Source organism: Echinops telfairi, unplaced genomic scaffold (assembly GCF_000313985.2).
Source record: "Echinops telfairi isolate 266 unplaced genomic scaffold, ASM31398v2 ScPeMD7_2010;HRSCAF=2546, whole genome shotgun sequence".
Taxonomy (NCBI): domain Eukaryota; kingdom Metazoa; phylum Chordata; class Mammalia; order Afrosoricida; family Tenrecidae; genus Echinops; species Echinops telfairi.
The window spans coordinates 20,031,554-20,059,073 of NW_022105908.1; the positions used below are offsets into that span (position 1 = coordinate 20,031,554).

At 54.4% G+C, this 27,520-nt stretch overlaps 2 protein-coding genes across 2 annotated transcripts; both read right to left on the reverse strand.

The window, feature by feature from the left end:
• POLR2A (RNA polymerase II subunit A) lies at positions 1-23,696 on the reverse strand. Its single transcript, XM_004712897.4, has 29 exons — positions 23,236-23,696; positions 14,195-14,327; positions 13,906-14,042; positions 13,644-13,817; positions 13,227-13,508; positions 12,802-12,963; positions 12,462-12,682; positions 12,101-12,233; positions 11,606-11,730; positions 11,279-11,489; positions 10,587-10,796; positions 10,337-10,505; positions 10,077-10,171; positions 9,715-9,918; positions 9,342-9,564; positions 8,767-8,950; positions 8,216-8,387; positions 8,023-8,128; positions 7,730-7,935; positions 4,656-4,880; positions 4,286-4,532; positions 3,710-3,810; positions 2,940-3,044; positions 2,677-2,859; positions 2,312-2,515; positions 2,010-2,196; positions 1,793-1,906; positions 1,548-1,697; positions 1-1,453 (listed from the first exon to the last, which is right to left on the reverse strand). The coding sequence occupies exons 1-29, from the start codon at positions 23,326-23,328 to the stop codon at positions 381-383; spliced, it is 5,829 nt and encodes a 1,942-aa protein (XP_004712954.1). The 5' UTR covers positions 23,329-23,696; the 3' UTR covers positions 1-380.
• Positions 23,697-23,980: 284 nt separating this feature from the next.
• On the reverse strand, positions 23,981-26,957 carry SLC35G6 (solute carrier family 35 member G6). The gene is made up of 3 exons (XM_013007337.2): positions 26,917-26,957; positions 26,600-26,712; positions 23,981-26,124 (listed from the first exon to the last, which is right to left on the reverse strand). The coding sequence occupies exons 2-3, from the start codon at positions 26,600-26,602 to the stop codon at positions 25,108-25,110; spliced, it is 1,020 nt and encodes a 339-aa protein (XP_012862791.1). The 5' UTR covers positions 26,603-26,712; positions 26,917-26,957; the 3' UTR covers positions 23,981-25,107.
• Between the last annotated feature and the right edge of the window lie 563 nt (positions 26,958-27,520).

Genomic DNA, 27,520 nt, shown 5'->3' on the forward strand with positions numbered 1-27,520 from the left:
TTTTGGTCAAAATTAGTAAACTTTATTTAAATTTGAAAAAAATAAAATAACAAAAAAAGAGGCAGTTTCAGCTTTGTTCTTTTGGAGGATCCGCTCTCATGACCCTCCCTTCTAAGAAGTGAAACACCCTGTCGCCCCAATTCAGCCACAGGCAAGGCAGGCTCCTCAGTGGGGGGCAGGCCTGGGGCGGGTGGGTTAGGAAGGAGGAACCACAACTGGGCAGGAGGGTTCTGAGAAAGCACACTGAGAAAACAAGACAAGCCCACTGAAAATGGGAACCAGCGCTCTGCCGGGGTGGGAGAGCTACATCACAGACATTATGTACAAGAGGGTGGGGAATCGCACTGAGGTGCCCCCTCCCTAGCCAGCTGCGGCCGCCCTCAGTTCTCCTCGTCACTGTCATCGGGGCTGATGGCCGGGCTAGTGAGGCTGTAGGTAGGGCTGGTGGGGGAGTAGCCGGGGGAGGTGGGAGAGTAGGTAGAGCCTTTGGGTGAGGTGGGAGAGTAGGTGGGGCTGGTGGGAGAGTACTTGGGGGATGTAGGTGAGTATGTGGGGCTCGTAGGTGAGTACTTGGGCGAAGTGGGAGTATAGACAGGAGAGGTGGGTGAATAGGTGGGTGATGTTGGTGAGTACTTTGGGGTGGTTGGCGAATAGGTGGGGCTGGTAGGAGAGTACTTGGGAGAAGTGGGTGAATATTTGGGGCTGGTAGGGGAGTACTTGGGTGAAGTTGGGGTGTACTCGGGTGAGCTGGGGCTGTAGGAAGGACTGGTTGGGGTGTACTTGGGGGACGTGGGGCTGTAGCTGGGCGAGCTGGGGCTGTAGCTGGGCGAGCTCGGGGTATAGGTGGGAGACTGTGGCGTGTACCTTGGGCTTGAAGGCGAGTAGCTGGGTGAGGTGGGCGAGTAGCTGGGCGAGGTGGGCGAGTAGCTGGGCGAGGTGGGGCTATAGTTCGGGCTGGTCGGCGTGTAGTTGGGACTAGTAGGTGAGTAGCTGGGGGACGTGGGGCTGTAGCTGGGTGATGTCGGGGTGTAATTGGGACTGGTTGGAGAATAGTTGGGACTGGTGGGTGAATAACTGGGGGAAGTTGGTGAATAGCTGGGGGAAGTTGGTGAGTAGCTGGGGGAAGTGGGCGAGTAGCTGGGAGACGTGGGCGAGTAGCTGGGGGAGGTGGGCGAGTAGCTGGGGGAGGTGGGGGAGTAGCTGGGAGAAGTTGGAGAATAACTCGGAGAGGTTGGCGAGTAGCTGGGGGAGGTGGGCGAGTAGCTGGGGGAGGTCGGGGAGTAACTGGGCGAAGTGGGGCTATAGTTGGGACTGGTGGGAGAATATGACGGCGAGGTCGGGGAGTAAGAGGGGGAGGTCGGGGAGTAAGAGGGACTCTGGGGCGTGTAGCCCCCTGGAGATCGGGGCTCGTAGGCAGGCGATGTTGGCGAGTAGCTGGGAGACATGGCACCGCCTGGGCAAAGGAAGGCAACAGAGAAGTTAGAGGGCTGCGGAGGCTTACCTGGGAGGAAGGGGCAAGGAGAAAAGGAGAGACGGAACCCACGTACCTGGCGAGGGGATGTACGGGCTTGAGGGACCCGGGGAGCCAGGGGAGCCTGGTGTGGGAGACCAGGCGGGGGAGTAGCCAGGGCTGAAACCACTGGCATCTGAAGCAGCGCTGGGAGAGAAGCCGGCAGCCCCTGGGGTCATCCCGCTCCCTGTGGGGAGAAACCGGTTAAAGCCCACCTGCCTCCACATCTCTCCCTGAGCCTCCCCCTCTGGGGCCTCGGCTCGCCCAGCTGGGCCCACTTACCCACACTGGGGGACCAGGCGTCATAGGCTGGAGTCGCACCCAGGTTCCAGGGCGTCATGGCAGGAGAGACGCCTCCCATGGGACTGGGCGCGGAGCCAAAGAACATGCCGGTGGCTGGAACAAGGTGCGCAGTGACTTACAGAGCAGAGCACCAGGGGCTAGCACCCCCAGACTCCCCCAGCCGAGTCAGTCCTCTGCGGGGAGGCCCCGTACTCACGTCCAGCAGCCCCCAGGCCGGGGATGTTGGTGGGGATCTCCATGCCGTACTTGCACTTCTCGGCATCGAGCAGGAGGTCAAAGCAGCCGGTGCCAGCGGGGGCAAGCTGGCCCAGCATGATGTTCTCCGAGACCCCCTTCATGGGGTCACTCTCCCCGTGTGCTGCGGCTTCCATGAGCACGTCCACCTGAAGGGCCAGAATCGGGCACCCTGAGACCCTCGGCCCTAGTGCCCACTGCCCACTTCACTTCCCAGTGTACCCCACTGGCGCCCCTCGCCCTGCTCAGCGCTTCTGCCATTACCGTCTCCTCAAAGGAGCACTTCATGAGAGGTCCCGTGTCCTGGCGGTTGACACCATGCCGGGTGATGGCCATGAGGTGGCCACGGCAGGTCATGGTGTCACACAGGAGAGCCAAGTGCCGGTAGTTGACGTAGGAGCCGTCGAAGGAGATGACATGGTACAGCTCCCGCTCCAGGGCCTTCCGCACGGCCTCAATGCCCAGCACCTGGCAGTGGAGGGAGGCGGTCAGCACCACGTCCCCACAGCAGGGAGCCACGGGTCAGCGTGCCAGACTCTGAGGTGGACTCGGAGTCTAACAACATCTGCACACGGAAGTCGTGGCAGCTGCAGTCTGGGTGCCAGGGGAGCGCAGCCCTGGCCCCTCACCGTGAAGATCTCCACGATGTCGTTGGACGTGGTGCGCACGGGGTCCACGTCCTTCTCGCTCAGCACGCGCATCAGGCTCACGCCGTCCGTCTCCAGGATCCACTCCTGCAGGGCCTTGAACTCCCCGTCCTCCGTGATGATGATCTTCTTCTTGTTGTCCGTCTGGGGCAGGTGCATGTACACCTGAGGGGAGAGGGCGAGCTCGGTCAGGCTGGCAGGGGGGCGAGGGGGTGGGGGCAAGAGGCTGCAGGGGAAGGGCTGACCTTGCTGATCTGCTCGATGCCCTGCAGGGTCATGTCCGTCAACATGTTGGACTCGATGCAGCGCAGAAACACGTCATCATCCATCTTGTCCACCACCTCCTCCTCCTGCCACAAGGGGGGAGGGCTTCAGCCGGGAATCCCAGGCCTCTCCCAGCTCTCGCCCCAAACCCCAGCCTTGATGCCCTCTTCAGACCCAGTGAGCGAGCTGATCATGTTTTAAAAGTAGTGTTTCAGAAAAAAACAAAAACAAATCTAAGAAGGGGCACCCACATCCCACCCTCCTAACCAAATTCCTTTTGTGCAAGGTCCTCTCGAGGATTTGGCTCCGTCCACACACGTTCATCTGCAGCTAGAGCCAGGCACCCAGCCCTTCCTCCTCTGGCCCTGGGGCTTAACCAAGAACAATCCTCTCTTAGGGGCCCAGGAGTGAGCTCTGTGACCAAACATTTTCATGGGTTCTTGTTCTCCCCACTTTCCCAAGGGCACGCTGCCCCTGCGCTGCCCGCTGGGACTGCCTGCCAAGAAAAAGCTACAGGAGCCCCGGGAGGGAAGAAGTCGAGTCACAGAGAGGTGGGGACTCAGCACCACCTCTTTGATCCGTTTGGCCTCTACGGCTTCGGATTTCAAGGATTTTTGCTGTAAAAAAATGGATAAACCATTGCTTCCCACTACCTTCCATTTTGTCATTAGATGGGGCATCTAACAGTTCTTTGGGCACAAATGGCATCTTTCTGGGCTGACACAGTGATTTCTTCTTGGGTCCTACGCACCTCTTGCATCTTATTTTCGTCACTGTTCATGATCCGGATCCGGAGCACAAGCTTCTCAGCATTGTCGTCGTTAAAGATGCAGTTCAGGTCATCACCAAAGCCTGGCAGGAAGAAGGGTGACCCCTAAGAAAGACCACACTCAACTGACCTGTCCCTGGCCCCTAGTCACTCGGAACTCTTCCCTTGGCCCCTCTAGAGAGGAGGTTGACACCAAGGACAGTGGGCATGCCCCGGGGAACTGGATACACTGCAGGCTGAGGAGCAGGCACCCTGGAAAGATTTCTGGGAGCAATAGACCCAGTACACGGAAGGTGGCCTAGAGCAGTGGTTCTCCACCTTCCTAATCCAGTTCCTCATGCTGTGGTGACCCCACCACCACCACAAAATTATTCTCATAGCGACTTCATCACTGTAATTTTGCCTTTGTTATGCATTGGGCGACCCCTGTGAAAGGGCTGTTCACCAGTAAAGGGGCCGCAGCCCACAGGTTGAGGACTGCTGGCCTAGAGGGACGTGTACACACCAGTGGTGGGAGCCCAGGGCTGAGCCCAAGCTGGATCTGCCTGCCCGCCTCACCAGCATTGATCTTTTCAGCGATCTGCTCCATGGTCAGCTTCCGGTCTGTCATGTGCTTCCGGTCCAGCTCCACCCTCAACAACCAGGGGGAGATCCGGGCCACATCAAAGTCAGGCATCTCATAGTAGACATTCACCCACTCTTGGTCTTCCGCTACCACCGTGCTTTGTGGGTTGGGGTCATAGTAGATGGCTGTGTTGGCAGTCACCTTTCTCAATGTGGTATGTTCCAGGCGACACAGGATGTCCTGGGAAGGAGCAGGCATTCTTGGAACCCCAAAGACCACTTCAAACCCTCAAAATCCTCTTGCTCAGCGGACAAGTTCACCTTTGTCCATCTGTTAAGCTCACCAACCCCCCAGCCCGCCTACCTTGGCTCTCTCGGCGTCTCGGGCAGACTGGCCCAGCAGGAAGACAGTGAGGGAGGGGGTCTTTGGCTTCTTGGAGATGTTGATGAGCTCCTTGAGTCGGGGCACACCCAGCGTCACATTCTTGGCAGACACCCCGGCATAGTGGAAGGTGTTCAAGGTCATCTGGGTGGCAGGTTCCCCCAGGGACTGTGCGGCCAGAGCTCCCACCATTTCCCCAGGATGGGCCTGCGGAGGACGGGACACTGCATCAGAGACAGCCGAGTGCTCGTGCTCCTTGAATCAGACACAGCCAGGGCCCACCCGGGCTCTGAGCGCAAGAAACTTGGGCAGATGGGCTTGGGCCTAGAGCTCTGTTGACAGCAAACCATTTAGCTACATCCCCACATCCCACTGAGACCTAAAACCCAAACCTGGGAGAGGGAAACATGCTCAAATGACAGGGCACGTTTTCGTTCTGCAGCAGTCTTCTAAATAAGGGTGCCGAATTTGTCTAACAGTGGCACAGTGGTTAAAGCACTCTGATGTGGATGACAAGGTTGGAGACGCAAACCCACCAGCTGCTCTGAAGGAGCAATTCAAGCCTGTCCTGTGGGATTGGCTGCGTCAGAACCAACAGGCCGGCAGAGAGTGAGTACGTACTGCAGCACTGCTGGCAAAGGACAATTTCCACACAAACTGATCAGTGTTGTTACATCTGCCACACTATTATCAACATGACAATTAACCTCAACACAATGAGTGTTGCGGGTTACTGCATTACTAGTATTCTCGTCTTCCTACGCCCTTTAAGGTTTTTAAAAATTGAGATAAATCGATGGTGGCAACATGTGCACATTGTACATATGTCTGGCAGTGTAAGATATGGCAAAAATAGTTATAAATGACCAACCGTTCATGAGGAAAGGGGGAGGGAGGTGGAAAACTTAGAAGCTGATGCCAAGGGCTTAAGTGGAGAGCAAATGTTTGGAGAATGATGAGGGTAATGAATGTACAAATGTGCTTTACACAATTGATGTATGTATGGATTGTGATAAGAGTTGTGAGACCCCAATAAATTAAAAAAACAAAAACAAAGCAAAACAAAAAAACTAAATGTGCTTGACACAATGGATGCATGTATGGACTGTGATAAGAGCTGTTAAGAACCCCCAATAAAATTATTTTTTAAAAATTGAGATATAAGCACATGGCATAAACTTTACCCTTTTAGTTGGGAATCACAGTTAAGTATTCCCTTACAGACGGCTTTCTTTAGTCACATGCACATAAGGGTGTCTATGCCTGTCTAGGAGTCCTAGAGATGCTGTCACGTAAGTATTGGGACAGCTACCTGCAAATTTGAGCTTTCAAGCCTACCACATGCCCCTGGGAAGGTCTGTAGCTTCAGAATCTCAAGAGAGGGTCGCTGCGGGGGTTCCGGCTGATGTCTACGGTTTGAGAGCTCACAGTCTTCACTGGTCCAGACCTGCATCTTGCTTATCCGCCTGCCGTTCACCAGCGTGGCCACTCTGAGCCATGCGCTGTGGACTTGCTGCTGCTAGGTGAACATGTCTCCAGTTCGCTCACCTGCCAGTGAGACTGTGAGGTCACACGGTAACTTGAGCCCTGTGCTCAACAGTGTGAGGACCCTCAGACTCCTTTCCAAGTGGAAGCACCCCTCCTCCCTCAGCTAGACTTAACAGTCCCAGTTTCTCCCCGTTCTCAGCAATCCTAATGAGTGTGAAATAGGCTAAGTGTGGCTTTTGATTGGCATTTCTCTGGTAGCTAATGAGGCTGACATCTCCTCACAAGCTAATTGACCATCTGTTTGTATCTGGACAAAAGCTGTCCCAAGCATTTCCCCCTTTTATTGTTGACGTCCAAGGCTTAGGTGTGATATATTCTGGCCACAGATCTCGTTAGTTACATAACTACAATGTTTCTCCCCATTCAGTGGGTTGTTTTTTCACTTTCTAAATGGTTTCTTTTTCGAATACCAGATTTTAAATTTTGATAAAGTCAAATTTCTTCTCTTTGGCTCTTAGGCGTTTCGTATCATTTACAAAACCACTGCCTGATCCAAGGTCAAGAAAACCAGAACTATATTTTCTTCTACGCTCTCTGTATGCCGTTTTAACTCTCACATCCAATTCCAGTTGTTTTGAGTAGGCTGTCAGGTACGGGCTCAACTTCATCGTTTTGCATGTGGATGCCCAGCTGTCTCAGCGCCACGTACTGAAGAACCACCCCTCTCCCTCTTCCCCGGCTTCGCGGCCCTCAGAAACCACATGGCCATAAACGTGCCGGCTGTCTCGATTACCATCCCCGTGGGTGCGGAGGTCTTCCCCTCACCTTGCAACCTTCTGCAGCTGCCCCCACGGCTTCCTCGCTAATTTAACAAATTGACATTAAGTGGACCCCACGGCGAGCCATATTATACTTTTCCCTCTCCCTTTATCCATAACATTCCTTTTATTGTTGTTTTAATTGTTTTGGTGGGGGGGGGGGCCTTCCAGCTTTTACAACATCCACTGTGTCAAGCACATTTGTACATATGTTGCCATCATTCTTTTCAAAACATTTTTGCTACTTGAGCCCTTGGTATCAGCTCATTTTTCCCCTCCCACCCTTATAAATCCTCGATAAATTACAAACTTTTTTCATCTGACACCATCCACTGTTTCCCTTCACCCAGGTTTCCGTTGTATCCATAACATTCTTAAAGGCAGTGGTAATGTTTCCTAATATATCTATGTTTCTTCCCTACCACCATCTGAATCAGAATTCTGCACAGGACACTGAAAATAACGGTAATTCCAATTCAAATCCCAGCCATGACACCCCCTGGGATACAATATAGTCACACAACCTCTCCACGCCTCGGGTTTTGCCTGGCAGCATGGAATCAACAACCCTCCTCTTGCAAGGTTTCCAAGGTTGCCACGACACAAAGGCACAGGCTGGCACAAAAAAGCCTTTCAGGGAATGACAGTGACTGGCAGGTGAGTGCAGGCTGAACTGGGCTATTCTAGGAGCTCAAAGACGTTATGGGCCAAGAGAGAAAACCAAGGATGGGATGAAAACACAACACTCACAATGGCTTGGTTGAACTTGGACTCGATCTCCCCAAGCAGCCAGTCGAAGGCCTCTCCACTGAGCCGGAACTCCTCAGCCATGCGGCGGGAGCAGAGCGTGGACCGGAGGTGGATATTGAACAACAGTGTGGCATTCTCCTGAGCTTGTCGGCTCAGAGGGTCATCCCCATTCACAATCACCAGTTTCTTGCTCAACTCCTTGACTCCTGGGCCCAAATGCAGGGCGAAGAGATGGTCGAACCAGGGCTCAGCAGGCCCTTGTCCCCCACCCACTCACTGAGGAGGTCACTCACCCTCTACCACCTTGATGGGGTGCAGGTCAGAGGGAAGGCGTGGGTTGATGTGGAAGATTTTCTGGGCGTTCCAGATCATGCGCAGCAGGTTACAGGGCAGGACAACCTGTGGGCGGGGAACAGAAGGAAGATCCATCCGGGATCATGGGCAGGGACCAGTCAGGAGCAGGTACACTCACCCGCCCACACGCACCTTGCTGTCGCCAGTGGGGAAGATGACCCGAAGCACTTCGCGGTCCTCGCGCATGCGCTCAAACTCCCGCTCCAGCTCGTTCTGGATGTGCGCGTTGCTCAGCACGTCCTTCACCAGCTCCTCCTGCAGGGTGCGCCGCAGGGCCCGCTCGTTGGTGTAGTCAAAGCGGAACCTGAATGGAGGAGGGTGCCCGTCGGCACAGGGTGACAAGAGTGCTCCCACGTCCTCCAAGGTGCACAGTGAGGATCCCAGAGTGGCAGACCCATGGGAACAGGGCTCAGGGGCAGGAATCCTAGGTGAGGTGATCGGAAAGCCTGGCTGCCAAGGGGAGCTGGGTGTGTGGGCCCACCCCTGGGCTAGCTTTCAGCCACCATCAGGATCAAAGCAGGATATGGGCTCACCTGTGCACTCTGACCCAACACCCCCCCCCCCAGCCCTTCTGCTCTCAGAGGCGTGAGGACAATACTCTAAAAGGGAAGGCCGTCTCTCTGCTCGGGAAGGAAGAGGGGACACTCTGAAGACACCCCCCACCTTCCCACCCTCCTCCTCACTTCTTCTCGAAAGCCTTGTTGGAAGGCTTCAGGGTGGCCAGGTTCTGGAACTCCACGCTCTCGCCAGCCAGGCCGTCCTCGCCATAGCGCAGCTGCACCACCTGATTGATGGAGTTCCTCACCGTCGCGTCGTACTTCACCATCACCGACTCCATGGACTTGATCAGCCGCCGCTGGATGTACCCTGAGGGGAGGCCCCGCGGGCAGAGGATGGCCATGGCATGCCCAAAGAGCCTCTCTGACCTCAGCAGGCAGCTGGTGAGGCTGGGGTCTAGTCTTCCTGATCCCCACAGGCAGCAGAAGAGCCAGCTCTCCCCGGGGGAGGGTAGACCCCGGCCCTGAGGGCTTTACAATGGGGCCCAGGAGAAGCCCCACGTGATGGGCCCAGAGCAGAGCCTCTGCACCGCAGGGTGCAGCTGCACAGCAGTCGGAACGAGGGTCATCGACCAAACTCTGAAGCGTGTCACGTCCACCCTTTCTAGACATGCCCAGAACTGAACTTCGATCTTGGCTTCTCAGCCTGTGGTACCCCTGGTACCAAGCCCGTGGCAGGGCGCAGGATCTACAGGGCTCACCTGTCTCAGCGGTCTTGACAGCTGTGTCGATGAGCCCCTCACGACCGCCCATGGCATGGAAGAAGAACTCGGTGGGTGTGAGACCAGCCAGGTAGGAATTCTCCACGAAGCCTCGGCTCTCAGGCCCATAGTCATCCTTGATGAAGTGAGGCAGAGTCCGGTGCTTAAACCCAAATGGGATCCGCTTGCCCTCCACGTTCTGCTGCCCGACAACAGCAATGACCTGGAGCAGGGAAGAGCAGGGGCAGGCTGAGCTCCCGTGTGCTAAGGAATGAGCGTCTTCAATATTCTTCTCCAGCGCCTGCCACCCAACACACCTGGCTTCCTCCTTCCAATCTTGTGACCCTGTATCTGAAAAGACAAGGATCCCCACCTGGGAGATGTTGATCTTGGAGCCTTTAGCTCCAGACACCACCATAGACTTGAAGTTGTTGTATTCCGAAAGGGATTTCTGAGCAGAGGAACCAGTCTTGTCTCGGGCATCATTGAGAATACGGTTGACCTGATTCTCAAAGGTCTGACGTAGAGTGTTCCCTGGGGTGGGCTCCAGCTCATTGTTATGGGCTTTCTCGATAACCTGGGTGGGCAAAAAATGAGGCAGAGCTCTAAGTGAGACATTAGCCCCTGCCTGCTTCCCTTTCCTCGGGCCCTCACACCCCACCCCTGCCTTGGCTGATGGTAGGTTCAAGTCCTCAGATTCTTCTGATTCGGTCTTTGCCCCATCTTCCCTCTCACCTCTATTACATCCTGCTTGGCCTTCTTAATAGTGTTCTGAATGTCCTGGTACGTCTTAGAATCAGCAATGGAGTCCCCAATACCAATGGTATGACCTAGAAAGAAGAAATATCAAGAGCACCCCTTTAGCTTCTCTGGAAATGTAGCCCAAAGAGCAGATGGAGGAACCCCAAATCCAAGAAGGCAGGCGCAAGGAGGAAGGGCAGTAAGAAGCAGGGAGACACACTGCACAGGGGGCTTGGTAGCACTCCAGCTCGTACCCTCGATGAGGAGCCAGTTGTTAATGACGGTTTGAATGTTGGAGTAGAAGAGTCGCGTGATATCATGGCCCATTTCAAGGTAGGAGATATGCACCAGGGAGCCGGCTGACGTGCCCAGAGACTTCTTACACAGGATGCCCATGATCAGCTCCCCATTCTCCACCACCACCTAGGAACAAAGCACCGATTCAGAGGCCTGGTTCTGACCTGTGGCCAAATCCTGCCCCCGTGTCTAGAAGTTAGCCTCTACCTTAGTGTCCCCAGGAGAGATGTGCTTGTAAGGGCCACTGTCCTCATCATCAGGATGGGTGCTGTGGGTCCGGATGCAGTTGATGTGGCCGGGAATGATGAGGGAGAAGATCTGCTTGCCTGTCCACAGGGGTCGTGGCTTGAGGATGGCCGGCTGGGGAACCTTCCCGTCCCAGGTAGACAGGAACATCAGGAGGTTCATCACTTCTCCCTGTGCGAGGAGGGGACAATGGGGGAGTCGGGACTCCAGGTTCCAGTTCTCACAATGTCAGCGGAGGGACCGCCAGACACTGGAAGCAAAGGGTCGCCAGGAAAAGTATTTTCAAATCTTAAATAACCGGACGTTGTTTTTAAACAAGGAGTTACTTTCATAATTAGAAAATAAGGCAACACATGAAGGTAAGAGTAAATAAATAGCTAAATAAAAATTTCAACAAGGTCATTTATTATTCCCTTCACCTTTCCTTTACAAATAACACCTGGAATTTCAGAATTACATGAAATGTTAAGGAATTTAGTAATGTGCTAGAGGTACCCAGTTTCCCCTAACCCGCTTTCCTTCCACCTTACCAGAAGGGCAGTCTCAGGGCCGAAGCGCACAACATCACAGGGGTGCTTTCTCCCCTCTCCCTACCCACCCAGGGACCTGCTGCCCGGGCCCAGCCTCCAGGTTCCAGTTCTGGGGTCTCATACCCGCTCCAAGAACACGTCTCTCTTGGTGAATTTGCGCACTGCTGTGAGTGTGTCCTGCACGATGCCCATGACCGGGCGGTTGCTCTGGGGGGTGACAATCATGCGGGGGACCATGGCGAGCTCCTGGATCTCTGCTCGCGTCTCCAGGGACTGCGGCAGGTGCAAGTTCATCTCGTCCCCATCAAAGTCTGCATTGTACGGGGTGGTCACACTGCAGCAAGAGAGAGGAAGAGGAAGCCGGGTTGGGTACATGCTCCCAGCGAAGTTGGAGGGCAGCCCCACCCCGGCCCACTGCTCCCAGCTGCTTCCCTCCGTCATGGGGCTGACCTAAGATTCAAGCGAAACGTCGACCAGGGGAGGATGCGGACCCTGTGCCCCATCATGGACATTTTGTGCAAGGTCGGCTGCCGGTTGAAGATAACAATGTCCCCGTCGCACATGTGCCGCTCCACCTAGGGCGGTGAGGGGCGGAAAACGTCTTAGGGAAGAGGGATGGAATGAATGAAACGACCAGGGACCTACACTGCTCTGTAGAAGCAAATATATACTGCTGTGGAGTTAGTTCGTGTGCAGCAATAGCAGACACCAGGGTACCGGGGTCCCTCAATTTCAAGAAACTCAGTCTGAGGACAGACAACATGAGGCTTTCTGTCAAAGCCCTTCCTGCCCTCTGGAAAACCCCAGGCTTCCCCGGGGGTCATGGGACAGCCCCGTGGAATGTCAGCGGCAGACAGTATGGGCATGCCTGGCACCTCATGAACAGGCCAGCCTCTGATGCCCAACCCCGGCCTGTGCCCATTCACAGACCCCCCTGCTACGTGCCTTGTAACCGGTCTGCAGGTGAAGGTCGCTGGGCTTGGGGTGGAAACGCAGATCAATGCGATCCCCGTTGTCTCGGATGATGTACTTGGCCCCTGGGTACTGGCTGTTCCCCCTGCGAACTAGTTCTTGAAGTCTAGCCAGAAAAGAGACGCCATGAACAAAATGTTGCCCACAAACCCTTGTGACCACCCACCGCACCTCAAGGCCATGAGTGAGAGTGAAGATCCAGCCTTCGACTTGCAGAGCCCCTTGCCTTCCCACCAGAGCCCATCGCCCAAGGCCGAGAAAGCAGCAGCAGGGCCTCACCCTTGGGCTCCAGTCCCCACACTGCTCCAGAGCAGGGTTTCTGAAGTGGGCGCACCTGTCAATGTTGAAGGGTGTGACAATCTCTGCGAAGGTCATGTTGGCGGCAATGGAGCGGGGCACGCCGACCTGGTCGATGGAGAGGTTGGGGTCGGGGGTGATGACCGTGCGAGCCGAGAAGTCCACACGCTTGCCCATCAGGTTCCCTCGCACCCGGCCTTCCTTGCCCTTTAACCGCTGCTTCAGGGACTTGAGGGGACGCCCAGATTTCTGCATGGCCTGTGAGGAAAACGGGCATGGGAGCCCTCAGAAATTAGCACTGACCTCTCCACCAGCACCGAGGCCTCCAGCCTCCCGCCCCACCCTTCTCCCCGGGGCCTGGGGACGCGCAGACTCACACGGGGCAAGCCAGGCAGCTCGTTGTCCACCATGGTGGCCACGTGGAACTGCAGGAGCTTCACGTCCTCGGCGATGACGTGCGCTGCTGCGCCGTTCTGCTCATTCCGCCGGAGCTGGTTGTTGATCTTCACGATGTCGGCCAGCTTGTGCGTCAGGTCATCCTGAGGAAGGCCAAAGTCACCACCATCACAGCCACCACCAGGGAGGGAGCACTCAGAGCTGGCCCACCCCGACGCACCCCCGGGGCTGGCCTTTCCCAGAGAAGGCAGCGCGCTGGGCTGAAGGACCTTGTTGCCAGCCACCTGGCTAGTGGGTGACATTTCCAAAGCAGAGGCCTCTGCCCATCAATCTAGGCACCCCACCTGTGGCTTCCTGCCTCCAGACCCAGTCACCTGGGGGAGAGACTGAGGCCCGAGAGGCTGACCTGGTTGCGGGCCGAGCCCTGCATCACAACAGCGGGCCGCACGGAGAGTGGGGGCACCGGCAGCACAGTCACAATCATCCACTCCGGCCGCGCATAGCGGGGCTCCATGCCCAGAACAAAGCACTCCTCATCGGAGATGCGCTTGAAGATCTCATGCACGCGCTCGGGGCTCAGCAAGATCTTCTTCTCCTGAGAGTCCTCGTTGACGTGCTTCCACTCCGCATAGAGCTCCAGACCCGAACGCCGGATACGGGGCTGGTAGCGCCCACAGCCGCCATGGCCCTTCCGAGGAAAGAGGGCAGCCCTTAGAGCCAGGGCTAAGAACTACCCCCTGCCACCCTCAGCCTGGGCCAGTCCAGCCCCTGCCACTCCTCCATCTCCTTTGTAGCTCGTTTCCTCAGCCGCAGCCCCACCCACCTTCTCTTTGGTCAGATCCTCATCTCCCTCGGGCTGCTCCACACCGAACTTGTTGTCCATCTCCTCCCCGCCCTCACAGATGTTTTTGCCCTTGCAAAGGTCATAGACGTGTGTGAGTCGCTTCTTGGGCTGTCCCTTGGACTTGGCCAGAATGTCCTTGATCTTCGGGTTGTTCTGTAAACAGCAGAGAAAGGGCAGTTGGGCTTGCCCCCCCACCGTCCACCAAGCAGCTCCCCTGCCACAGGGCCCCTCAACTACTCACAGAGTCCACGAGCAGTTTGGAGCAGAAGAAGCAGACACAGCGCAGGACCTTCATGGTCTTCACTAAGAAGCCCACGTGGAAGACAGGCTTGGCCAGCTCAATGTGGCCAAAGTGGCCAGGACACTCCGTCATGTTTCCTGGGGGAGCACACGGCTGACATTCCTCCATTCCAGCTCCACACACCTCAGAGACCAAGCCTCTCGGGTGTCTACCCTTAGCCCCGGCTTTCTGCAAGCTACCCTCCTTCCCCACAAGAGTCTGCCCAGGTAACAATGCCCCCAGGCCTTACCTGCACACGTTTGGCAGCGGCCTGTCCTCTCGATCACTCCCTGCCGTGGGTCCATCAGCCCCCCAAGCTTGGGGCGGCCTCCTTCCGTCGTCTCTGGGTATTTGATACCACCCTCTGTCACAGACATCCGCTTCTGTCGGGGGAAGAGACCAAAAAAAAAGCACAGCAACTAAGTATGGTTCCCAGTGTACCCCAAGGGGAGTGTCATCAGGGACGGCTGTCTTTTCGGCAAATGCTAAACCAAAAGCTGGTTCTGGTCCCTGTCTGGGTCGGAGTAGGGAATTCTCCCCTTGAACTATTTACAGAGGACCACCTCTAGGACTTGAGCCCAAGACGACCCTCTCTCTTGAAGTCTACATCACGTCCCAGGCACAGGCTTTACCACAAGAAATACAAAGTTGCTGGGGGTGGTGTGTGAGCAACACTTTACTTCTCCCCCAAACTGGACATCAAGTCTAAACTCTGAGTCGCCAGCTGTCCACCTGGTGGTATGACAGCCTACCTGTCCTTCTAACTCTAGCCCTTCTGCTCCCAAAGAGGAATCCAGCACTGGGCGAACACAGACTTGCCTCTTCGCTTCATCCGGGCCACTTTTTCTCCGAGGTCTGACCTGACTAAACCCTTCCATGTGTGGATGAGAACATCATAAGGCAAGAGAACTGGGTGCCAGGAGCACCCAGACTCCAAACCCACAGCCACCGGATGGATTCTGAGACTGTCACTTTACAGGGCCAGACAGCCTCATCTGTCTCCCAAGGATGATCTTGTGGTTAGCAGCCCAAGATGCAACCACGCTGGTGCCACCCTAGGCTGACTCACTGCCATCGAGCGCCCCTGGTGAGCTCCCGAGTCTGTCACTGAGGACGGGAGTAGAGAGCCCAGTGTTTCCCCCTTGGAACTGCTGGTGGTTTTGACCCAACATGCAACCACTGCCCCACCAGGTTCTTCCTGGGCAGACAGGGGAGGGAAACTAACTGGACCGGGGCAGACCAAGGTGCCTCAGGACTGAGCCAGTGGCTGCAATGCTGCGGAAAGGAAGCAGGAAGCACAGTGTCAACCGAGTGAAGCGGAGGAACACACGCTCAGACGCTGACAAAGATGGACGAGGGGTCGCAGACTCTGCAGCCCTGGGGGGCAGGCTGGCAAAGTGGCCTTTAGTATCTGCCCACGTGAAAGCCAAGGGTTTTTAATTTCTTGGGCTGTGGTCCCCCACCCTCCCAGGAGGAAGAGCGGACAGGTACGTTTTCCTTGGAGCTGGAATTTAAGATGGACATACATATTCTCTCTCTAATCTGAACCATGAACCCCACAGGAAGGAACGAAGGCTTTTTTTCTAGTCGAGAAACCTGAAACTGCCCAAGGTAACCTGCCAATGCCTCCTGAGAAAGGCGCCATTGGAAATGGAATGCCAGCCTCCCTGTCCTCACACATGCTCACCCCATCTCCCCCAGGCTGTGGCGTAAATAATGACTGTACTCTCTACAAGAGTGGTTCTCAACCTTCCTAATGTCGCCACGACCCCCACACAACCATAAAATTATTTTCATTACTACTCCATCACTGTCATTTTGGTACTGTTATGAATTGGGCGGCCCTGTGAAAGCATCGTTCAACCCCAAAGGGGTCGCGGTCCAGATTGAGAACCGCTCCTCTAGAATAAATTTAGCATCTTCCCGGTGCCAAGCCCAGTGCTGGCTGATGCTCACTCCACCACACACTCACAAAGAAACGTCAAGGTCTCCTTGTCCGTACTATACACTTGACAGGCCCACGGCCACGCAACTAGAAGTGGTGGAGCGATCGAAAGCCCTGTCTGTTTGCTTTGACTACATCATGCTGGGGGAGGATGAGTGAATTCGCATCGGCAAAACAGCGTTCTCGCCAGATATCGCCTCCCACTGCCATGTCACGGAAGCCACCTCAGAGGCTGATGAGCGACATTCTGCCAAGCCTGCAGCCGGTCGGTCGCAGGCCTCTCTGCTGCTCAAGTGACGCACTGGAGACGAAAGCTTTGTTTGCTTGCGGGGTTCTCCCTCCGCTTCCACAACACACGCGCCTCAAGTCTCCCTCCCAGACCCCTCTGCTGTTCCATAGGCTGGAGGTGGACTTCTCAGCTCACCCTTTCTGATTTCCACATACCTACTGACGACTCCCAAATGTCTCCCTGCAGGTCCCAGCTCTTGTGCTGCTTTGGACACACATTTCCCCACGATCTGGGAGCCCTAGGCAGGCAGTCCACAGACAGCTCAAATTGGATTTGTCTGAAAGTCAATTCTCTTTTCCACAGAAACCTCTGCTGAGGAGGTGGCACTCATGGCAGAAAGCGAGACTCCAGCGCACAGTTGAAAGAGTCCGAAGCCCCTCTTCGGAAGTGCTCCAGCTCCGTTACACACTACACAGCCATCGGGACGGGGTTAGCTCGCTGAAGCCCAAAGAAAAGGCAGCTGTTGTTATTATCTAATCTTTTTCCAAGTCCACGTCGTTTTTACCTGCCCACTAGGCTTGGCATCTTGCTCCTCCAATGTCCCCGTTCAGGCGGTGAACTCGTGTCTCCTGGGTCAGCCTTACCCTCCCAGTCCACCCACAGCACACTCCGCCTGACCATTCACGTCCTAGTCTTCATGACGCCCAACCCCAGGCAATGGCAAAGTGCCTTATGACATTCCTACTGCCATTTTCCAATGCACCAAACCTCCCTGCTTACTTGCCAGCAACACAATCCCCGCACAGGCCAAGTCCCCACTTGGAAACGCCTTTCCCGATGGACAGATCTCCATCTCAAGTCAGCTCAAGTAGTCTTCTTCCAGGGAGCTCTCCCCAGGCCCCTCTCTGAGGGCTCTGTCCCCCTCAAAGATCAGAGGCTCCTGCTGGGCAGGCACCACCTTCATTCATCCTGGATGCCAGCAAACGCTTATCAGCCTGAATTGAACAGCTGACCGCCCTCCAAGACAGGAAGGGGCCCTCACAGAAGGTAGCTGCCTGTGACAGCCAACGCTCATCCTCCTCCGCTTCTCCGAGCCCCCAGCACCACCCTGCAAACTACGAGCCCCACGGCCAGGTATTCTGAGGCCAGGGAGGAGGGGTCTAAGCAGCAGACACAGAGGCCCAGGTTGATGGGAAGGACTATCCTTCTGTCATCAATTTTAATTTTAACCCCTCAACCAACACTGGTCTCCTCCTTGTCTAGGAACATTGTTTTCCAAAGAAGACAATACCGGCCCCTGGAAGGTGCTGGAATGATCTAGGAGGGGGTGAAAAGAGCAGATACTGACACTTTATCCTGGATTATGGGCAACCAACAGTACGAATGTTTTTCATTATCCAGTGGGGTGTGGAGAAGAGTAGTAGGTATTACTCCTTTTTTCTTTTTCTGGAAAGAGGACCAAACCCAAAGGAAGTTCCATCAAGTCGACTTGGCTCAGAGCAACCCCACAGGACAGAGTAGAACTGGCCTGGGTGTCCAGGACTCCTACCTCGAAAGATGGGAAAGCCGCATCTTTCTCCCATGAGCAGCTAGTCGTTAGTAGGCCAACGCCAACAGGGCTCCTGAGCAAGAACTCGCTGCCAGGGAGCCGATGCCCACTCAGAGCTACCCTCGAGGGCAGGGTACAACTGCACCTGTTGGGTTTCCGAGACTGTAGCAGCAGAGAGCCCAGGCTTTCTCCCAAAAAGGAGCCTGTGGTCTAGAAGGTTAGGCTTCGGAGGTGGCAGGTCACAGGCTAGGTCCCAGCTGTGTAAGCTGTGGTCACAGCACAGAAAGCCTGTCTGCACAAGGTTCTCAATCAACAGTTCTACTCTCCCCTTGGCCTTCAGCAAAGCAGTCAAGGTCCTTCCCCTTCAGAAGCAACCCACTTTTGCAGCTTTATGTGCTTCTGTATTCAAACACACACACACACACACACACCACAATCCAACTACAAACGACTTCTCAGAGTCCACTCTGCTCGCGTGCTTCCCTCTGAGGCAGCATCTATCCATTAACGTGCTTGCTCAGAGGTCGCCTTCCTCTAGTCGGCACACACTCTTCCTCACTCTCGATAGCCCAGAGTGTGCCTGTCAACAGGTTTGTTTGTACATTTGTCTCTCGCAGGGCCCTGCCATCCTTGAGGGCAAGGATCGTGTGTGGTTTTCTCTTTATAGCCTCAGGGCCCAGGAGTAGGCAGCACATGGCACCAAAAAGAACAAAAGTTAAACAAAAATAAAAATGCCATGAAACGGATTCCAGTCCAGGACCATCCCATGTGCATCAGAATGACCCTCCCCCACTGGGTTCCAATGGCTGGTTTTTACAAGCAGGTCACCAGAATTTCTCCCAAGATGCCTTTGAGTACACTTGAACCTCCAACTATTTGATTAGCAGTCAAGTGCTGAACTGTTTACAGGTGGAGAAGATATATTTGCTGTATGTATAGGAAATCTATCACTGGATTTTAAGTTCTGTGGAGACAGGGGTAATCTTCCGAGTCACCAATGTCGCCTGCACCCTAGCTAATGCAGTGTGTTATGGCGTCAAGTCCTTGCTGGAATGAGTTAGGGAATAAAGTCATACATCCCACAGCAGGCATAAAGGCTTTTAATGAATGAGGATCAATTTTGGGAATAATCAAGCACATCTCATTCCCCCCAACTTGAAAACCTTTTATAATCGCAAACACAGCAATTCTAACAGCTTCCTGCATCCACTCGTCGCCAAGATCCTGAGACTATCCCAACCTTAAATACCGCTTGTTCACAAAAGGATCTCCAGCCAGCTCTCATAGCCCCTTTACCCAAAGTGGAACCCAACCAACCCAGTATAGAGTTGATGCCAACTCTTAGAACACTGTGAGAGGGCTGCAGAGGGTTTGCACACAAAAATTTAATCATGTTACTGGGGGCTCGTACAACTCTTATCACAATCCATCCATCCATTGTGCCAAGCACATTTGTACATTTGTTGCCATCATCATTCTCAAAACATTTTATTTCTACTTGAGCCCTTGGTATCATGGGTTTGTAAATCTTTACGAAAACAGCCTCTTCTCTCTCCCATGGAAAGGTTGCTAGGTTTGAACCAGTGACCACAAGGTAGCAGCCCCATGCTTACCTGAGCCCCAGCAGATGATCCCTACAAGTTCTGTGACCAGTCTTACAAGCTTTTTAAAAAATGCATTAAGATAAGTCAGGTCTCATCCTGTTGACTTTTCAGTTTAACCCAGAGACTGCCACACTGGACCAGGTCGTCAGGCGCTTCACCATGGCTGTGGGGTCACAGCTAACCCAGGGCAGTGCAGAACGGCCCCGCAGGTGTTCCCCAGACCGACCGGCTTCTTCATGGAAGACGACCGCCCTAGCTGCTGGGTTTGATCAGGCTGATCAGTCAAGTGCTAATCACAGCACCACCAGGGCTACCTCCAATGCGCTTAGTGTCTCTGCACCTTTCCCAGCACCCTCCACGCCAAGGGAGCCAGCCACCTGAAAGATCCAATTGTTAGGTAGCCAGCGCCAAACAACTCATTTGTAATTCTGTCCTTAGCAGCTTAGTAGCATTTGAAAAAAATGACACAAAAATTGAAAAAACATTTTTCTTTCTCAAATTACTAATAGTACTTGTTACGTATTGATTGCCCAACTTCTCAAATCTTGGAATTTAATTGGACGGCAGCAACCTTGCTCTCATTTCACATTGATTTTTGCCACGTACTTAGCAACTGCTGAGATCCAGCTTCACACAAATATGACATCATCAAGAAAGGCACTGGCTCCACCTCGCAGTTCCCAGGGCAGCCACAAACGTGGCTGGTGTTTCTCCACATTTAAAATATCTCACTGAACCCTAGTGAGTCAGCCGTCTTGCCAGGGGCACGTCAGCAGTTCAGAAACTGTGGATTTAACCCATTGGAAGACCTTGGTCTATTCTAAGACTATACCCCGAGTTATTCAGAGGGTCCCTATTAATAAGTATCTAGATTGTTTAGTATCATCATCTTCAAACACTACCACAGTAAGACTCTATGTACATTTGTGTACTGGCCCAATTATCTCAATGCATTCAATATGGCAACTAAAGTCCATTCTGTGCTAGTCATCAGTCAAGGTGTCAAGGGAACAGAGATGAGTCATACAGACAAGGGAGCAAGAAACAGATCAAACTTGCCATTTCTGGTTAACAGGCTATGATGAAAAATAAAACAGAGAACAGGGGGGCTCACAGCGACTTTGTGTGTGTCAGAGTAGACATGTGTGCTCAGTAAGGTTTTCAAATGTCTGATTTTTCATCAGTAAGTCACCAGATCTTTCTTCTCAGGCACTTCTGGGGGAACTAACCACCATCAACCTTTCTGTCAACAGCTGAGCACTGAGCCTTTAAGCACCACCCAGGGAATCCAAGAGCACGCTATTTTAAATAAGGTGGTCAGGGCTGCACTCTCCGTGGTGTGTGGACATCTAAGGAACAGGTAGGGAATGCTGTTCCAAGCAGGAGGAAGGTGAGTAGCAACGTCCTGGAGGCAAAAATAAGCTGGTTGGGTTGGAGGAACAACAAGCAGGTCGGTGTGGTTAATAAAAAAAACACTTAAAAAGGCCTGGAGGAGAATGCTAAGATGAGGAAAGCCTAGGGCTAGGTCATAAGGGACCTAGTGGGGTCCAGGAAGGAGTCTGCACTTTGTTCGACATCTAAGGGATTGGGGAGCCTTTGGAGAGGGCAGTCTGCAGGGAAGGAACAAGAGGAAAAGATGCTCTCTAGCTCCTCTGCAAACCAAAGGTGTCTGGCTCAATGGAGGCTGGTCACAAAAGGCTGGATTCCAGACATACTGGGAAAGGGAGACTGACAGGCTTGCAGATGAACTGAGTGGAGACTGAGAAAGACGAGTTAAAGGTGGCTTTTAGATTGGGTTGGGGGGGGCGGGGGATTTTGCCTGAGTAATGGTAGTGCCATTTACAAAACAAGGTAAGAGTGGAGAAGGGACATGAATTTTTAATAAACTCATGAAAATGCAGAAATCAAGACTGATAAAAAATGTGAGACTGGGTCCTCCGGAAAGGTTATACCCCCACTACGCATTTACGGAGACACGGTGAGGTTCCAAAGAGTAGGTCGCTACGTGGAAATCCGTCTTATGCAAAAATGAAGGATGACAACATCATCACTTAACTGGCAGACCACTGAAAATTCAGGACCCAGGCATAACCGTAACGACGCAACATCTCGGCATTCATAATTGCCCGAGGTATGTCATTAATATTGTGAACATAGATTCTCCTACTATTGTCCTAAATGTGAAATGTCAGAAATGAGGCTCCATTTAAATGAGTAGGTGTACTTGTTTACCACACCAACAATGTCTAAACATGCACATTCATTTCCCAGTATTTTTGTTAACAGAGAGAAATCAGGGAAAGGGAAAAATTACATTTTAAAGCCTTTCTTGGATTTGCAAGCTGATGACATATTTCCCATTTCTACTACAGTACTATTTCTGTGGTCTATTCATATCCCCCTCTCACTTTTCTACTAGATACATGCTTCTCTTACTGATTTGTGTATTAAGAAATTTAACTGTATGTCACAATGCAAATACCGTTTCCCAATCTGTTTTAGCTTTGTCCGTGGCATCTTTGATAAACATGTTTATCACATAAACTAAGTTTTTACACCGTGAAATCAGCCTTGCTCTTTTTGAATGCAAAATGCCGAGCTCCTTGGTTCAGCACATAGTAGGCACACAGAACCATTTACCTGTAATTCATTCCTTACTTAGGATTTCTGTCTCTGATGTCAGGTCCGCCAAAGCCTCCCCCACCCAACCCTTCAGGTTTTTGAGATCTAAGTCTTAGCTCCATCTGGAATGTATCCTGTGACATGGTGTGAGGTCAGGGCGTTCTAACTCCACAGCTTAGCTCTTGCCCAGCAAAATGGTCCCCCAGTCCACATCATGGGGGTTTAACGCCATTCTCCTCAGCCAATTGGTGAGAATGTTAGCTATGCAAAAACAAAATCCTAGTCACCAACAGCCCTCCCAAGGGTCTACCCTCTCCCTGTTTCCATTCCCCGCCCCCCCTCTTGTTTCTATTTTTATCCCACCCCCTAGGATCCTTCCCTGGGCAAGGGCAACCCCAGGACTTGTTTTTTTTTGTGTTTTAGATGAGCATTTGATTATGCCACCCTCCTGCGTCTCCAATGGCTTCCTCCTAGGAAATGCTGACAAGATCCCATCTGGTCTGCCTTTCCTTCCCTTCAGCCTGTTGCCCTCCGTCCCAGGCACACTGGCGTCTTTCAGCCAGGGATGGTTGCCTGTCTGACACCAACCTCCTCATCTAAGGCTTCCCATCTCAGTGGCTTTCTACCCATTACCCCCGCTTTATTATATGCATGGTACATGAACTACAGTATCTTGCTCCTTCATTTATTCATATGCTATTGTCTGTTTCCCTGAACCCTTCCCAAAGGATTCAGGTCCGAGGCAGCTCAGTATCCCCAGCATCAGTAGCTGTAATTCACTGCCATCTAGTCCACTTCGACTCATAGCCACCGACAGGTTAGGATCGGAGGACCCCTGTGCGTGTCCCAAATGGTAACTGCTTCCGGGAGTAGAAAGCCTCCTCTTTCTCCCGCAGAAGGGTTACTGGTTTTGAACTGCGAACCTTGCGGTTGGTAGCTTAACTCGTGTAACCACTACGCCACCAAAGCGAGGGGCTCAATTACTATTTGTCAAGGGGGCGATGAGGGCAAAACTCTGGCGTGCTCAATAGGAAAAAATCTGGAGCTTGGCTTCCTATGCAAATTTGCAAAGGCTCCCCGAAATTCGTCCGCTCGGGTGCAATCAGCCCCCCTTCTCTCCTCCCAGTCCCTTCTACAAGCTTCCTCCAAGATTCTCCCGGGCCAGCACCCAGCTTGCTCAGACTCTCAAAATGTAACTCTGGGAGACACGAGGCAGGAGACAGCACTGCCTTCGGCGCGGCTGTGAGGTGAGGCAGCTAGAAAAACCCCGTTTCCGCAGCTACCGTCCAGCCCCGCCCGCAAGAGCGGGCGGGAGGAGGAGTGGGAGGGCCGAGCCGCTTACCAGTTCATCCGGACTGAGGACTCCGAACTGCACGCGCTTGATGGTGCGCAGCGGGCATGCGCTGTCCCCGGAGGGGGGGCCCCCGCCGTGCATCGCGGAGGCAGGCGCGCTGCGCAGGCGCAAACCTCCCTACAAAAACCCTGCGCCGCCTCCGCCTAGGCGCTCAGACCCCGTCGGGGCGGCCACCGGGAAGGACCTCCCGAGTTGGGAGGAAAACGCCAGAGGGAGGAGAGATGGGGGAGGGAAGGAGGCGGGGAAACGGAAAGGAACGAAAGGAGCTGTTCCTCCTTTCCGGAGGGTTTTCGTCTCCCAAAAAAGGGGGTGGGAATAAAGAGGGGAGGAAGGAAAAGGTTCTGGGGGAAGGAAGAAGAAAAAGGGTAACGAATAAATAAGTAACCGGGCTCCTGAACGGCAGAAGTTACGGCAGTTTCTCTCCCGCCCTCGGGAGCCGCCTTCCTCGCCAACCGTCCCGGCCGCGCTCTCCGCGCTTCTGAGGAGCGAACTGGCTGAATGACGCCCTTTATAGACTCGCCCTTGCGTCCCCGCCCCTTCCTTTCCCGCCCTCCCTTGCGCTACGGGGCTGCTTGCGCCCGCCCGCACGGGGCGCGCTCTCGCGTCGTTGATCGTCCCTTCCCGGCTGCCGCGGAGGGCGATCTTTTGAAATGACAGAGGGAAGGGGAATTTCTTACCCCACCTCCTTCCCTCGCTGCCCGCTCCCTCACGGAGATTTAAAGCTTGAAGGAACTAGAATAAATACAGGCCACTTTTATTCGTTTGGAGTATAATTTCATCTTCAGCAAAAGTCTCTCATGAAATGTCCCCCCTCCCCCAGCTAGAAAATGGTCTCTTCTGCGAATCGGTAATGAAGGAGGCGGGGCCGGTCGGGTTTTCCAGTGGGTTCCCGGGGGTGGGGGCAGTTCTGGGGCCGTCTTCAATCATGAATATGCAGTAAGTTCGCTAAATATTCATAAACAGATCAAGATGGCGAGGCCTTTTGCTGGTCCGGAAGTAGCCGATCTTTGTCGAGCGGCCTTCGGAGACGGGTGTGCTTTGCCTTTAGGGGAGCGCTGTACAGAGTCTTGGCTCAAGACACCAGGCCGGAGCCGCTCGAAGAAGCCTCAGCTCAGAGGCCGGACCCCCGAAGCAAGCCGGCCCCTGTCCGGGAGAGATCATGGGACCGCCACCATCCGGGAAAAGCAGATTAGCCACGGGGCGGGCCGCGAAAGTCCTGGGGGATTCTGGGTCAAAGAATCTGAATATGAGGACCTCCTCCTCCTTCCAGAAGAGTTTCAGGAATCAGACTGGAGGATTCCTAAGGGATTCTTCTTCGGTTAGTGCGGTGTAGGACTTCCACGTTCCCGCAAACAGATGACACCGACGCCACAGTCACATTCAGAGTGATCCTTGTTTGATGTCAATGTCACAGCGCCAGCCCAAGGAGGGGGACACAACCACGAAGAAGTGAAACCAAGCAGGCTGGGTGGGGCTGCGGCATGGAGTGGGGGGGCCGGAGGGGGTAAGGCACTCTCCCCTCCTCCCCTGTCCTGCTGCTTGCTCTAAACACCCCAAACACTCCAACCCCAAGGCTGCTAGGGCAATCCTACCCTGCCTCAACCCACAAAAGCCTTAGGTCCCTTGATCAGCTCCTCAGATCTTGCGCCTTATGATGCCCTTTGTAGTTCCCACCACCTAGCCTAGACTCCACGTCTTGTTCTCCAAATTTGCTCCAGGTCTGGTCACCCCATGACTCTGAGGGTGGTCCCTCTCCCATGCCAGTTGTTTTTCAGTCACCTGTTCTTCCCTGTATGTACTCCAGCCTCTCCTCCTATTTACCCTGCCCCCACCCCCACCCCCAGGTGCTCAAGTGTGATCTCACTCCTCCTCCTTCTTCTCTTCCTTCTCACAGCTGAGGTTCTGGGCAGTGATGATGGCAATGCTGCCCAATACAACTCCTGCCCCCATGATGTCAGAAGGTGCCACTGTCTCATAGAGCACATAATACTGAAGCATCAGGGCCACCACCACCTCCGAGTGCAAGACAGCACACACCAGGGCCGGGTGGGCTTTCGTGACTGCATAGCTGACACACACAAAGGAGACCAGGGCGAGGATCCCCACCGCCCCCACGCAACTCCAACTCAGGGGGTCGTTCGGCAGAACCGGTGTCTGCAGCACAAAGAGCCCCGGCACGGAGCCCACCAGCCCCACCAGGCCAAACAGGAAGGCCACGGTCGGTAGGCAGGAAGGGAAGTGCAGGGAGCGATACACCAGAAGCCCCAGAGACAGCGCCAGACCCCCCAAGAAAGCCAGCACATAGCCCATGGCGGTGTAGAGACCTGTGGTCCCCTCCTGCAGTGTTCCTAGCCCAGGTCCCACAATGATGATTAGTCCCAGGGTACTGCCCAAAAGGCCACACCAGTCGTAGCCGCTGAGGCCCTGGCTCTCCAGGCAGAGGGCAAGGAGAGCCGAGCAGACGGTGGAAGAACCTTTGCGAACAGTGGCAGCATTGCCAGCAGGCACCACCTGCACTGCACTGTAGGCACATCCAATGCTGAGAACGTTGAGGATGGCATGGAGGCAGGCCCGGCCCCGGACATCAGGAGGACCCAGCAGGGGGTCGCCACGCAGTTTAAGTAGCAGGGCAATGGGGAGATGGAAGAGGCAGCGGCAGATGAGCAGCTCCAGTGAGGGCAAGTGGGAAGCTTGGTAGGCCATACGGGAGAAGGGTCCCACGAAGCCAGCAGGAAGGCCCCCACCCAGCAGGGCCACGAGCAGCCCCTTGGTGACATCAGAAGGCCGGAATCGCTGGTTGGAGGGGAGGCTGGGTGGAGTGGAGGGTGGTGACGGCTGGGTGAAGTCGGGCAGGTTGAAGTAAGGGTGACTGCTGGCCTGTTAGGGAAAAGGTTCTCAGGCATGAGGGCATCCACAGCCCCGGGGACCAGGGACAAGGCAAACACCAGGCGGGGGTCCTAGGGCCCTGTGGGGCGGCAGGGGGCAGGCTCTCTTGCCGAGGAACTCTTGGAAGCTAGAAAGGCCTGAAGGATAACTCAGGTGGGCCTTGAGGCGCAAAAGCAGGAAGCAGGGGGGCGGACCTGGGGTTTCCTGGGTAAGTTATTCCTGAGAAGAGAACAAGAGGACCCACGGATGCACTGTTGATTTGAGGAAGAGGAGGTGGCCTCAGATGCTGTGTCTGTGTGATGTCACAGGTTCCAGGGCACGGGGGCACCCCATGATAGAGTTTTTTCATTTGTATGTGCCTCTCTGATCACGGGGAAGTTTTAGGGAAGCAAGAGGTGGGGAGGAGAGCAGCCAGGTGCTACAGGGACGGAGGGTTGTGCTAGGCACACCTAGCCCCCACACTCACCATCTCTCCTTAGACTTCCTCCTCTCCTCCTGGCTCACGGGCTGGGGACGCGGGCCCTTCAGCGCTCCTGCCATTGTGACCTGATTGGAGTGGAGTTCTTTTCTGGAACCTCCCTGAAGTGGGGGATGGGGGTAGGCTGGGTACGACCTGGAACCTCTCTGAGGTATAGGTGGGCCCATTTTCACACTCCTTCCAACTCTCTGATCTCTGTCTATGTTTCCCACAACCCAGAGCTGTGTCTGATCCTTGTTTTTCCTTTGCAACTGTTTCTGCGAAGAGACTTCTGTTTTAAATGAACATGTTTACCTATGTCTCACCTGTTTCAGAAAGGTTTTAAGGACGCCGGGCTCCAAGGGCTCTGTATGTCTGTCTCTCTCTCTCTCTCTTGAGCTTTGGATTTTCCACACCAGGGAGAACTCTCCGGAATGGTCCCTCAGGAGTCTCAGGAATGTGCTGCCTCTGTGTGTGTGCTTCCACCTGATGTTTTGTTGGCGTGTCCAAGGAGGCCCTAAGACCTCAGCATTTCTGCTTCCGAGATGGAATGTGGCTGTCCAGGTAGACACTGATGTGTGCGGCCTGCTCGGGAAAGCTTGAGTCGCAGAGCCTGGTGCTGGTATCTCCACATTCCGGGGTAGAGGAGGGAGTGTGTGTGTGTGTGTGTGTGTGTCCTGGGGCTGACCCTCGGGTCTGTGGGCCTGCCATGTTGGGCGTCTTACCCTAGACAAGGTGTGTGTTCCCCCCTGGGTGGGGTGCCCCGCTGAGTGAAGGGCGTGCAGGAGGGAGGTGGGGGAAGCCTTCCCAGAGAGTGGGCGACCCGACCGGGTGGCCCTTCGGGGGCTGGGAGGCTGCAGTTTGGCCCGCGCCCCGCTCGCTGTCCACCGGCCTGGTGGCCCTGCGCGGCGCGGCGCGGCCCCCTTTGGG